This window comes from Merops nubicus, unplaced genomic scaffold (assembly GCF_000691845.1).
Source record: "Merops nubicus isolate BGI_N331 unplaced genomic scaffold, ASM69184v1 scaffold16551, whole genome shotgun sequence".
NCBI classification, from domain to species: domain Eukaryota; kingdom Metazoa; phylum Chordata; class Aves; order Coraciiformes; family Meropidae; genus Merops; species Merops nubicus.
In genome coordinates this window covers 1-12,361 of record NW_008587751.1, presented here as the reverse complement: position 1 = coordinate 12,361, position 12,361 = coordinate 1, and the positions used below count along the sequence as shown (strand labels likewise).

The window sequence follows — 12,361 nt, the reverse complement described above, 5'->3', positions numbered from 1 at the left end:
ACAGGATAACTGCATGTAATATGAAAAGGATATACATGACTTCAGTAGGAAAGAAATGAAAAAGGAGATTTCTGCTTCTTCCTCTATAAACCTAGTGAGTGGTAGAACTGAAGACTATTCTGAGTCCAAGAGCTGTTAGTTTTCAGATTCTTTTTCAAAATTAAAGGGCATAAAAATTTTAGAACAAAGTTTAGTAACAAAGCTGGTATACCATGAATATTTACAAATAGAAATATTTTTAATATAAATACACACACGTGACCTGATATTTAATGACACACTGTGTTAAAATAGCATTCTTGGGCCATTTGTTGCTGCTCATTGGGTTGCAAAAAATTAGAACACAAGTATTTGATGGCAAAGCTAATCTATACAGTATAACTTAAATACAGAGAACAGATGTGTAATAAGAAAAGAGTACAAAATGTACCCCACAAAAATTAAATAGGTATTCTTATGTTCCTCTTAAAATATGTAATAGCTAGGTTTCAATTATGCAGTGGTTGTAGTTAATATCCATGCAACTTTACATTATACCTAATAATGTTCCTATGTGTTTTGCAGCATGAGAAAATATCACAAATAGTCTGTGTTTAGTGTAGGAAATACTGCAGAAAAATAAACATGTGCAAAGGCTGGGTATATAGATTCTAACAGTGATGAAACTTTCCTAAATAGTACAGGCCCAGGATACACGGTGGATATTATCAAATGGCACTTTATACATCACTTTTATGCAGGAAAATAGAATATTTCCTCCAAATACAATTACTGCACTTGCTTGAGTTTAAAAAAGATACTGTATGAAAACTTTGTGATATATCTTGCCAATATGTTGCTAACTTCTCTCTAGTAAATGAGGTTAATCACCAGCTACAGAATTTTGGCCTGGTGTAAGTGCATGTAACTTTGCTTTCCACTCATCTACACCTGCTAAGGATTTGGATTTTAAAACACATACAAATTGCTGCAGTAGCTAGAACTTGCGAGGGCTGAGTTTCCCTGTTACCAAACAGTAAAGTCTGGTCGTACACCCTGGAAATCATTGACGGTGAATGAGCGTGACCGTCTCCTGAGGGTGGGGCGATTAGGATTTCTCCCCTTCAGCAAATTTAAATACGGGTCAGATCTTAGGAAACGTGGGTAGCTGTCTTGCTCCATCAGCCTGTAGACTGTGTTTTGTGCTGCATCAAAGGTAGTGATGATGGGCTGTTCAATACTCTGACTGGTGACTTCTTTGGTTCGGAAGTCCAAATTCACCTGGAGAATGAGGAGAAAAGACGTGTGTTTCTTTAATGTACATTCATGCATTTCCTTTGTTATTATCCATAGCGATGATACTGTACTTTGGTGAAAGTCTTTTCTGGTAAGAGGACCTTGAGTTCCTGATACAACAGGATATTAGTACTATGGAATTCGTGTGTTCATGTTCAGTAATGACTGTCAGAAAGTCTTCACAGACGTGTCATTGGTACAATGGAAAACTGGTAAAACAGAAGAAAAAGGTTGATGTTTGACTAGAAGAAACTTTCTAATAGTAATCTTTGTCTAATTGCAGCTGTCAGGCTTTGCAACACCAGACTAACACAGAACTCCCTCCATTCTCGTTTAGGATTCATGCAGAATTTTCTCTCTTTAGACTCTGTCAGTGAATATTTGAAATTTCTGTTTCTGTCTAGAGTTCTGGTAGTAGGAAGCTGAGATAACTCTAATAATTTAAATATAAAGATTATTTTAATGTGCTTTAGATAGGAAAAGCATATCAAAGTGGTATTTTTTTCCATGTGTCATTGCATTCATCCTGGAAATATGTAATTAGAATGATAATTTTATTGGTGTCAGGAACCAATCTAAGCATGCTGTTTTGAAAAAAAGGTACAATATATTAAAAGAAAAATAATTGTAGATCTAGTCAAAAAGTGACTTCTGTAATATACTTTTTCTCCTTCACTGAGTTATGCCTGTCATCTCGATAATGCTAATTAAAACAAACAGTTCAGATCTAAGAATGAGGGGCAATTACTGATGATAAAAATGGTCCTCTCACCCAACCTAAGATTTTTATGATTCTATTGAACAGTACGCTCAGAGATTTGTGTGCAAAAGAGCTCTGATGAAGAAGAAGTTGGAGAGAAGATGCAAGTTCCAGAGCTGTGTGGTCTGAAATGAGATGCAGTTGGCTGGCGTCAGCTGCCCAGGAAGGAAGTCTCACCAAAGCCAACTGGTTAAGGTGAACAACAGCACCCATACTACATGGACCAAATCAAACATTACAACAGATAAAGAAATCATTACATTACTGTTAGTCAAAGTATGACTTCTGCACCCTGTTCCCTCCTTAGCTCTCCTCTTGCCCATCTTTTTGCTTGCATCAATCTCATAAGTGTTGGCAACATCTGTGCTTGATGCCCTACCATAACTGCTCATAGACTGGACAATTGAAAATAACAGATTCTACCTTGAACACAAAGACATGCAGCAGGGAAAGAAATAAAAAAGGATGTGAGTTTTTGAAACTCGATGTTTCCCAGGAAAAGGAGATCTGAATCTTAAATGTAATCTATGGGAATTACTGGTGGAAATTGTACCATTTTGCAGTCCTCTTAGAATGAGAATTACACCTTTTTCACCCTTGTTACAGGGAAGTAGCAGTTAGTGTTAAACTTTTGCTATTCTGACCAAACAAAAAAAAAAAAAAAAAAAAAGGAAGGGAAAAGGAGCACTGGCAATTGATATATTTGATCTGCTTAAACCTGGTAGAATTACAGGAAATTTTAAGTCCAAAAGAGCTATTGAGGAAGATGATTGTGATTTCAGTGAGAGTTCATCATCTCCCAACCTGTTCACAGAGCAGGCAAAAAATATTCCTTTTGCTTATTTATGAGTGAAAAAAGCATTTATATACTTCAGTAACATGAAGAAACTGTAAATATGAAAACTTTTTGCACTATTATAGTAATGTAGGAAGATCTTAGTGTTGGTAAGGATTGACATATAAACGTATTTTTGTGTGTATGCTGACAGTAACATACCAAGCATATGCCATTAGAGCTGGAGAGCAGAAAGTAGGGTCGATTCAACCAAGAAAAGTCCATATTTAAAACATAATTATTATTTTAAAGGATATTTTTAATTTGTTTCTTCTAGTCTCTTTTAGTATTTTGGCTTTTTAAAATAAAAGCGTCTGAATCTCAGTTATGTAATAATTCGATAGATAGTTACTGGTTTAAGAGAAAGAGAGAATAATTCTGTTGTTCTGGAGGTAGCTTTAAATAAAGACAGATACTTCTTCACAAATGCTAACTAATATGTCTCATTGCAGCTGTAAGAATGAACATAGCTATTTTTTCTTAAATGTACTGTATATATGTATATACATATATATGTAGATATATCTCCTGGCTTTACAGGCCACTAGGAATCTCTGACTACTATGATATAATATTTAAACTCATGCTCTACACTTGGAAGAGTAACATGGAGGGGGTATTGAAAGGAGCATGGAGGACAGGGAGAATAATCTCTGCAATTACTTCCAGGTTTCCTTCCAGAACTTTGACATTTAAGATACAGCTTTCTTGCGTCAGTGACTCCATGATTAACTGTTGCCCCTGCTTCTGGGCATGCACTTCTTAAAAGCAGATTTCATCAGATGAAGTTCTGTCAAATGCTGTTTACAATGAAGAATGTTTTTACTGTACCTCTTTTGGAGCATCTTTCTGTATGAATGTTTCATAAATGGTCTTAGCTTTTGGCAAAAGTTCTTGTGCAGTTTTGCTTTTCTTGTAATCTTCGCAGGCTATCCAGAACTCGATGTTCTCCTCACTGAACTCCGTTTTCAGAAACTTCGTAAAGGCATCCAATCCAGCTACACAAGGGAATGTTTAATTGCATTTTAAGCACAAAGATCTTGTGAATTTAGAAACAGAAGCAATCAAAACATGTGGATATATATGGAAGTGATGGACTTGATTCTGGCTGAATATCAATTTAGGTTGACCAAAATACTATCTAAATCTTTGCTCATCAGTAGACTGTTCTCCAGTAACAATCTAAAATGAATGGATTTTAGCATCTTTAACATTTGCTTTATCCTGCTGTTATGCCAAAGATACTTTCCCAAGTATATGTAATCTGTGAAAATTATGATACTGTAGTGATGTCAGCTGTTCAAGGAACAGGTCTGAGAAGCACATAGTGTCCAGCACTGTGGCTGGATCACACATGCATCACTCCGAAATGGAAGAAGGTGTATATGCACATTTGATAATTATGTAAGCAACAGGCCCTTCCAAATGATGGTCAACTTTGATCCTATCACTTTTAGAAACAAACTGTATCAGAAGTGACAAAGTTTTTCTTAAGAACATAAAACATAGAACTTGTTTTCATTTTTAAGACTTGGTCTTGCAGTCAGGAATATCTGAGCAATATTAAAATTAAATTCTACTGTTTATTGAAGGAACTCTTTCCTGTTACATTAGTTTGTTCAAATAAAATATGAAACTTTAAAGTTATTTTCAACTATTTTCAGTAGCTGAGCAGAAACATGTGCTGCTGTAAATCACCCATCATACCTGGTTTAGGTAATTGCCAGGTCTGTTTATGTGCACAACTGGATTTTATCATTTTCCACCATTTTCCATCAATTTTCCATCCTAACAGTCTGCACGGAGAGGAAAATTACTAACCTTTCTCAGAAAGCAGTTTGTCAAAAGATTCTCCCCACTTCACTGCTTCTTCAGGAGACACTCTGCTTAAGAAAGAGAAAGTGATTTTGAAGAATTGTGCATATTGTGTATTTATGAAGCTGTTGTATGTTTATTACCACTATTGCTCAGGATTGTTTCCACAAAACCTTTGATTAGATCGCATTACTAAATGAGCTCATTCTCTAGGGACTTCAGAAACATTTGGTTTAATTGTTTTCTGATGTTTTTCTTGCAGAGTTGTACTTTTTAACCCTGTTTAAAAAAAACATGAGAGCACAGATTCTTCTCTTCAGTTTTTGTGTTGCACTACTCATCTTCAAGGATGGTAAAACTCATACAGGAACCAGATCAGTCACCTATTTAAAAAATACTCTTGCAAAGATGTGGTTTTGAATGTACTCAGTCTGAGGCTGTGTTACCACAGAGTATTTCTAATGAAATACAGGAAGTTCTACAGCCTGAAGACAAAGTTGTAGCAATATGGTTTAGGTGATAGTCTTATAGGGCAATAGCATATGTAACCTAGTTTGTTTATCACAAACATATTTCAAGTGTCACGTTACTCTGAGACACTGTGCTCCATCTATAAAGCTCCACATATTCTTCACCAAACGTGTCAAGCTGCATGTATTTTACTTCAATTTTAAACATTCTGCCATAGAGAACAATGCAGAAAGGAAAAAGGAACGGCCTACTTTATTCATGCACACACAATTTTGGAGAAACCCTTTTTTTTGGTTTTGTATGATTAACACTGAATGCACACCACAACCGGGCAGTACTTTGATTTTGAGTAGACCAGAACTGGAGGGAGCCAGGAGACCGACTGTATCATGCTAGGACTAGGAATTCCAAAGTAGGAAGTTCCAAGTCAGAAGGTGAAGTCAGTTTTTATCAGGTGTTTTTATAGATATTTAGAACCACTTTAATTTGAGGGCAAAGCACAGTACGCTAGAAGTATCAGTAGGCAACTTGTTTAGGGTTAGTTGGTTAGAACAAGTTCTTACGGTCTGAACACTTCTTGAATATGAGTTCCCCTCTCCTCATGGAGGCTTGCTCTTTTGTTGCCTGATTCACATAGCTTGGGTGCCCTTGGCAAAATCTGTAGGCACATGAAGTCTAGATGAAAGGAGATTCCAATCACTTTGGGCAGGAATTCAAGCCAGTAATGATCTTGGCTTTGCACAAAGGGTTTGTTTTTTTTTTTTAAATAGTGTCATATTTCCTAGCTGAAGTCGCTGCTTATAGGAATTAAATTTTTAACAAGGGAATTTAAAGAGAAACACTTCTTGAGAATTACAAATACTGGAGAACTGAAATTGAAGAAATGGGCATAGGGCAGTAAAGTAGGGGGATTCTGGAGTCACAGAAAATGAGACCTCACTCCATTACAGAGTTTTCTTTTTGTTCTTGAGAGAAGCACGAAAAGTGCAGTTCTCTGAACTGTGTGGACTTGTAAGTCTGGGGGAGCTGTGGGTTCCTATAGCTACAGAAATTAATTTGGTCATAGTGAAGGATAAACCCTGATGACTTCAGACAACATACGCCATCCACAACTGCCCAGAATGCTGGAGAGGTTCTTTGCTGGCTTTGGAAATTCTTAGTGTGAATTTCTGGTTTTCCTTTGGAAATTCTTAGTGTGAATTTCTGGTTTTCCTTTGGAAATTCTATCAACCCTGTAGCCTCACAGATCCTCAACACCTGGGTGCAGCAATAAGGTGCTGCAATAATAGACAGAAACCAAGATTTGTTCAGATTTGCCACTTTCTAAAGATGAAAAAAACCTAATTAACAGGTCACAGACATTTTCACTATCCAGTTGCAGTGTTTCATTAAATTCTCGATTTGTGTTAGTATCTCTGTGTGAAGAATAGAAATAATCAAAACTAAATAAATCAATAAATCTCAAGCTATTATGTAATTTTATTGTTTGAAAAACAGTAATTTTCTTTTTCCCTTTTTTTTCTCACTTTTGCAGAAAATAATTTACACCTCTCTCTAATCCATATGTGATGAAAGATCAGCAAAAATTTACTGGTTTCAAGAGAACAGTATCCCTGTTAGTCAGGCACCTGGCTGGAAATAACATGGTAAAAGGCAGTTGGCAGAGTGAGGAAGTGACAGTCTCTTAAAAGGGAGAAATTCTTGAGAGTTTTATTTATTGCTACTGTATCTGCCTCTGAAAGTGCCTTTTCACAGCTCATAAGAACGCATTGCTGGCTGTGTACTTTGTATGAAGTACCCAGGGGTAATCAGCCACCTAGCACTGTCTGCATACAGGTGGTGGCATGGAGGCTGTGCTTTCTCTTTTTAGGTGCAATCCCAGCATGGTTTTACACGTCTGGAACCATGAAATGGAAAAAGGATGTTCTCAGCACTGTTTTATGTTTCTTCCTCATTGCAATGTCTTGTATTTCTGAGTGAACTGTAAAATCATTGAATTAAGGCTTCTGCTGTCAACAAAACAGGAAAGAAAGAGAGAAAAAAGCAAGAAAGCAATCAAACTTTCCACCAGTGTGGACTGGAAAGTCTTCCAGATCATGAGCATGCCCTATGATTTGGATGGGCATGATTTTCAGACAAGTGAGCAGCAAACATTGTCTAATCATCCAGATGCATAGGTGCAAATGCCCATTTGTTGGTCACCTTTTCATGGGTGCTAGAAACAGAGTTTGGGCCTTTACACCATTTCTACCATGTGTTCACAATTAGAAAATGCTTGTAGAAGCAGTTCTGGTCAAAGTAGGCATCTCTGTGCCAAAGGCAGTAACTGCTCTAAGCAAGTTTCATCAAGCATAACAAGACAAAAAAGCACAGGAAGCACTGGAGTGTTCTGAAGTCATCTGTGATGGAAAGAAAGGAGTGGCAAATTTTTTAGGCCATCGAGTTGATGTACTTTACACATTCCTTCTTTTCAGTTAAGATATACCAATGCAATAGACCTTGATACCCCACTGAACTCAGAAACTAAACTCTTATTGAAGGAAACAAAACCAAGATTTTACCTTGCATTTTTATGAGAAATAATGTAACAGGGACAATATTACAAGAGTCTTCAAACTTCAGTATCTGAATTTTGGAGACAAGACTGTTCAAACAATTATTGTAATTATTGTGGAACTGCATTCAGATTTGACATGCATCTGGCACTTGTTCATCACAGAATTCTTTGGAAAACCTGCTTTCCAAGGAGCTGTATGGTCTCCCTGTAAGCAGTAATTTGTCAGCTATGTATCTGAGTTGATGCTTGCTCAATACAGTCAGATGACTAATAAAAATGCTGTTGGCATGAATAAAGGTTTAAATATACCTGCAAGTGTATGGGGACCAGTCTGCACTTGGGAAAACACTAGTGGGAGTTACCCTGATGCATACCAGATAATTCTATAGTGTTTGTATGCTTGGGTTAGATTTCTGACTCTTTAATTAAATAGATCTGGAAAGTGTTATTCTCTGCCAAGTCTGAATGCACACACACAGAAGCAGGAAATGTTCTGAGTCACACAGGCACTTCCTGAAAGGAATCCCCCATCGACTGAGTCTTTTATAATGCTTACCTTGCTGCTTTTGTCAAGTTTCCAAGTTTGCCAAGGTGATCACCTTCATGGAATTCAGATTTCTGCAGAAGAAGGCTCAGCCTATTTCTCTTCTGCTTAGCTCTACAACAGAATTAGGGTAATTTTACAAACAATCTTGATGAAAGTTGGGGGGTTTGCCCTCAGATGTTTCCTTTGACTAATATCTCTGCTTCTACGTCATACATCCCCCTGTGTTCATTTATAGTAATGTTGGTGTTACTTCTCTGTATTTTATTCAGATTAATGATTTTTTTTCTTTATAGCTTAGCACAAATTTAAATATGAAGCACTGGCAAAGAGAAATAGTAATATTTTCATCTTCAGTATCTCTTTTAATTATTTTAAAGATGAGGGGGTGAAATTTCATATTAGAGAGTGTAAACAGTTAGCTCAGTGTCTTGTGCTTTTAATGTTTAACAAAGAAAAAGGAAGTAATGCTTCCTGTAATTTGAATTTTTTTAAAATATACTTTCCCCAAATATATTCAAGCTTAAAAGAAGCATTTCTTAGAACTTTCTTGAGTTCTCCCTTTCCTATTGTTTAGTTTTTTATTTGATTTTTTTCTTGTTCTTAAAAAATATTCCTGGAATGAATTAATATTTTATGTATACAACCCCTAGGATTACAGTTCATGAGTTTTCATATATATAAATCAAAAATAAAATTATCTGTGCCCTAAACTCATACCCATGAGCTATGTTAGAAGAATCCTCTATGTAAAACAGAACACTCAGTGTGAGCGTGACTTAATACTTACCCAGGCTTGCTTCCTTTGTGTGGCTCTTCTTTAATGGTTGATTTCATGACTTTGTAATAGGATTTCTCCTTCGATGCTGAAATGTTTAACTGAGGAAATAAAAGAAGTGGGTTCTCCATCTTCCTCTAAAAAAGATGCCCAGTTTCCGAAAATGTTTCTTATACTTCCTTACAGCAGTTGCGCCGGGCGTATCTGCTGCGCCTGGGGGGGGTTCTCACATGCTGTACCGGGCTGGGTTGCCCCTAACTGGCCCTTGCGTGGTTTCCAGAGCAGCTTCTGGGGAGAGGGAGGTTCTCCACCTTCACTGCCGCTGCCGCTGCACGCACCCCAGACTTTAAGTAGAGTTCTGGTTTTACAGTCGTCATTTAGGGAAGTGAGGTTGCAAATTTACAAAATGGCTGCTGGTCCTCCAGACAAACACAGCCATCAGTAGAGAGCAACTCCTGGCTTGTGGGACTTGAGATTTTACTAGACTTAGGATGAAGCCATCATTTTCCTCTAAATGCTTGTGAGAGGTGTACATAGTTTCCCTAAAAGGAACTTTAAAGAGAATAAATTTGCATAAAATAATGTACAACATTGTCTTAAGCTCTTAGAAGAACTTCTAGCTGACCTTAAACTGCCCTCTACAGCCTTAGGTGCCACATGCTGGACACAGAATCAATTCTACCTACAGTATGTTAACTTGAAACTTGGGGTTTCTCAGTCTCATGTAAAAGCCGTAGGAAGGTGCACTTGATCAAATATTTTGTAGATGGAGATTTTAAATTTTGCACCGTTTGTCAGAAATGATGGGCACCTACTTCTAATTTTATTTCTCCACTTAAAGCTCCTCCTTTATCTTTAGATCTGTGGCTTTGTTTTAATTTATGGTCTCTCAGTCAGGATAAAGTCTTTACTTCAACACAAAAATGTATTTATTTACTTATGTATTTATTTATTTTACCAGTAAATAACTTTAAAAATGTCATTCCAGTTTGTATAACATAAAAATGTACTATTGTTTTAGGCTGGTCAGCTCAAATTACCTCTTTACATACAAGCTTTATGTCAATGAAGTTTCTTGTTCCTCATTCTCAAGTACAGTTTGTGTTGGAGATGTCACAGGAACAATACATCTACCAAAGAAACCTCTTCAGTGTTAGCTGAATGAGTGGCTGAAAAATGCTAAAATTACTCTGTAGTTAATCGATTCAGAATTACATAGTCCTCTTTTTTTTTTTTTTTTTTTTTTTTTTTTTAATGCAAATGCCTCATGTTGATTATTCAGATAAGACATCAAGCCCTGGGGAGAAGACATGACCTCATCAGCTTCCCACAATTTTGCACAGTTCTGCACAGTTGCTGCAACATGGGTAAGTTCTGGTGAGAGCCCCCTCACGGCATTTTTCTTGTGACTTCCAGAGCTGAGGAGAACAGGAGGTACAAACGTGGAAAAGAACTAAAAAGAAACCTCTGCTGGGACTCCAAATCCCTGAAACATAACAAAAATGATGTTTTGGTTTTAAAATCAAACTGAATGGGAAACATTCAGTACAAAACTGCCTTTTGCGACCCAAGGACCTGTAAGAAGCAGGGTTATGGCTTTAAACTGCATTTTTGGTTTGAGAGTAGGCTTATATATCACATCCTGCTTATTTTAAATTGGCTTTAACCACAACTATCTTTAATAACAGAATCTGCCTTTTACCTATAAGTAAATATAGAATACATTGTTTCAATTTTCTGCAACAATTATTTACGTTAGCTTTTTTTTTTCACCTATTATGTGTATATAATGCCATCTGTGTTCATTTGCCATAATTTTATGTGCCAGTTATCTCAGCTGCTGAAAAATGTTGCCGATTTGTAGCCTAAATAGTTCATATAATCTGATTTAAGAAAGCTTTGTGGCATGAAACATACCACATTACTTAGAGGTAGAAATGATTCATTAAGTCATCGCTTTAAGCACCACCAGCGATGGGCTCTTTCTTCCCAGTATACATCTGAATGGCTTGTCCAATCCAGTCTTAAATGACTCTAAAGCAATGAGTGTCACTTGTAAGGTGCCTGAAATATTACTGTACTATATTATGACAATAGCATCAGTCCTGAATGCAGCAATGTGCTGTGCCTCTCCCACAAATTTGTTTGGAAACTTGAGGGGATGGCACAAGGAGGAAGGGAATAATTACAATCTTTATTTTTTTTTTCCCCCTACCTTTTTTTTCTTTTTTTTCCCCATTAATAGAAAGCTAATATTAAATCCAGGCCCTGAAGTAACCAAACTGCAGCAAAGTCAGTGTGTTTTGTCAGCAATGGTGCTAATAGGTATTTCTCTTTTGCACTGCAGGCTGCAGTAGTTATAGCAACTGTATTAATGGCCCTGGAAATGCTTCTGGAATGTTTTGCATACTGCAAGGTAATGATAGAGAAAAATGAATAAGTTATTTTATGCCAGAAAAAGCAGACCCAGAATATTATGTTGATGACATGACTAGAGACCTAGAAAGCTCTAAAGAAATTTCAGATGAGAACCAAGTGTCCTGATTCCCAACCATTTCTCTAACCACTGAAATGTGTTTGCAAAACTTTTGGGAAGAAGATGGGTGATTTTTAAGCTCTCAAATCGAGATCATCTCTGCAAAGTGAGGGCAATATTGACAAGTGAGAGCGTTAACAATTTATTACTTGTAGAAAAGAATAAAAACCTTTTTTCAAGAGCTTTCATAATTAGATGAAAAGAATATGTATTTCCACAACAATCTTTGCGACAAAAAATTAAAATTGAATAGATCATAAAGTGCAGAACATTCCGTGAGGTGTTGTCCTGATCTCTTTGGACTTGTTCTGTTGAGAAGTCTCTGCACTGGCTTCTCTTAGTGTTGGATAAGGTCCAATCACAGCTGATGATCGAGTAATGCTTGGCTTGTATAGGCAAGCATTATATAGGCCCACTAGCTGTTCTCTGTAAAAGAAATGTTGAGTGATACCATTGGAGATAAGGATATTGTAGTATACACTGAATGTGCCATATTTCTTTTTTAAAGGCAAGCACTGAAAGACTCAAATTTTTAATTCAGCTGAATAGAAGTGAAGCACTGACTGAGTCATTCAGCTCAACATGAAGGAATAGAGCACGATGAGAAGTTCTCATTTTTGAGTAATCCAGCCACATCTCCTCAAGCTACTTTTGTTACTTGCCAGGTAAGTGTAAACTCTGCAGCCTGCATGTCCACGCTCGTATTCTAGCACTGCCCGGGCTCCTCCACAACCAACCTCTACCATCATTTTTACTGAAATCCAGTTTTCATAGAATCATAGAATCATTT

General features: G+C 36.8%; 1 protein-coding gene across 1 annotated transcript; it reads right to left on the bottom strand.

The window, feature by feature from the left end:
• Window positions 1-987: 987 nt before the first annotated feature.
• Window positions 988-9,226, bottom strand: RGS18 (regulator of G-protein signaling 18). Its single transcript, XM_008949052.1, has 5 exons — window positions 9,048-9,226; window positions 8,270-8,371; window positions 4,692-4,753; window positions 3,702-3,868; window positions 988-1,260 (listed from the first exon to the last, which is right to left on the bottom strand). The coding sequence occupies exons 1-5, from the start codon at window positions 9,164-9,166 to the stop codon at window positions 1,006-1,008; spliced, it is 705 nt and encodes a 234-aa protein (XP_008947300.1). The 5' UTR covers window positions 9,167-9,226; the 3' UTR covers window positions 988-1,005.
• Between the last annotated feature and the right edge of the window lie 3,135 nt (window positions 9,227-12,361).

Bases quoted from the DNA above. Each gene is read 5' to 3' on its own strand.
- RGS18 (XM_008949052.1), bottom strand. From the start codon at position 9,166: ATGGAGAACCCACTTCTTTTATTTCCTCAGTTAAACATTTCAGCATCG. The intron at 8,372-9,047 runs GTAAGTATTAAG...ATTCTGTTGTAG, and splicing joins CACAAAGGAAGCAAGCCTGG to AGCTAAGCAGAAGAGAAATA. The intron at 3,869-4,691 runs GTTAGTAATTTT...TCCCTTGTGTAG, and splicing joins CAAACTGCTTTCTGAGAAAG to CTGGATTGGATGCCTTTACG.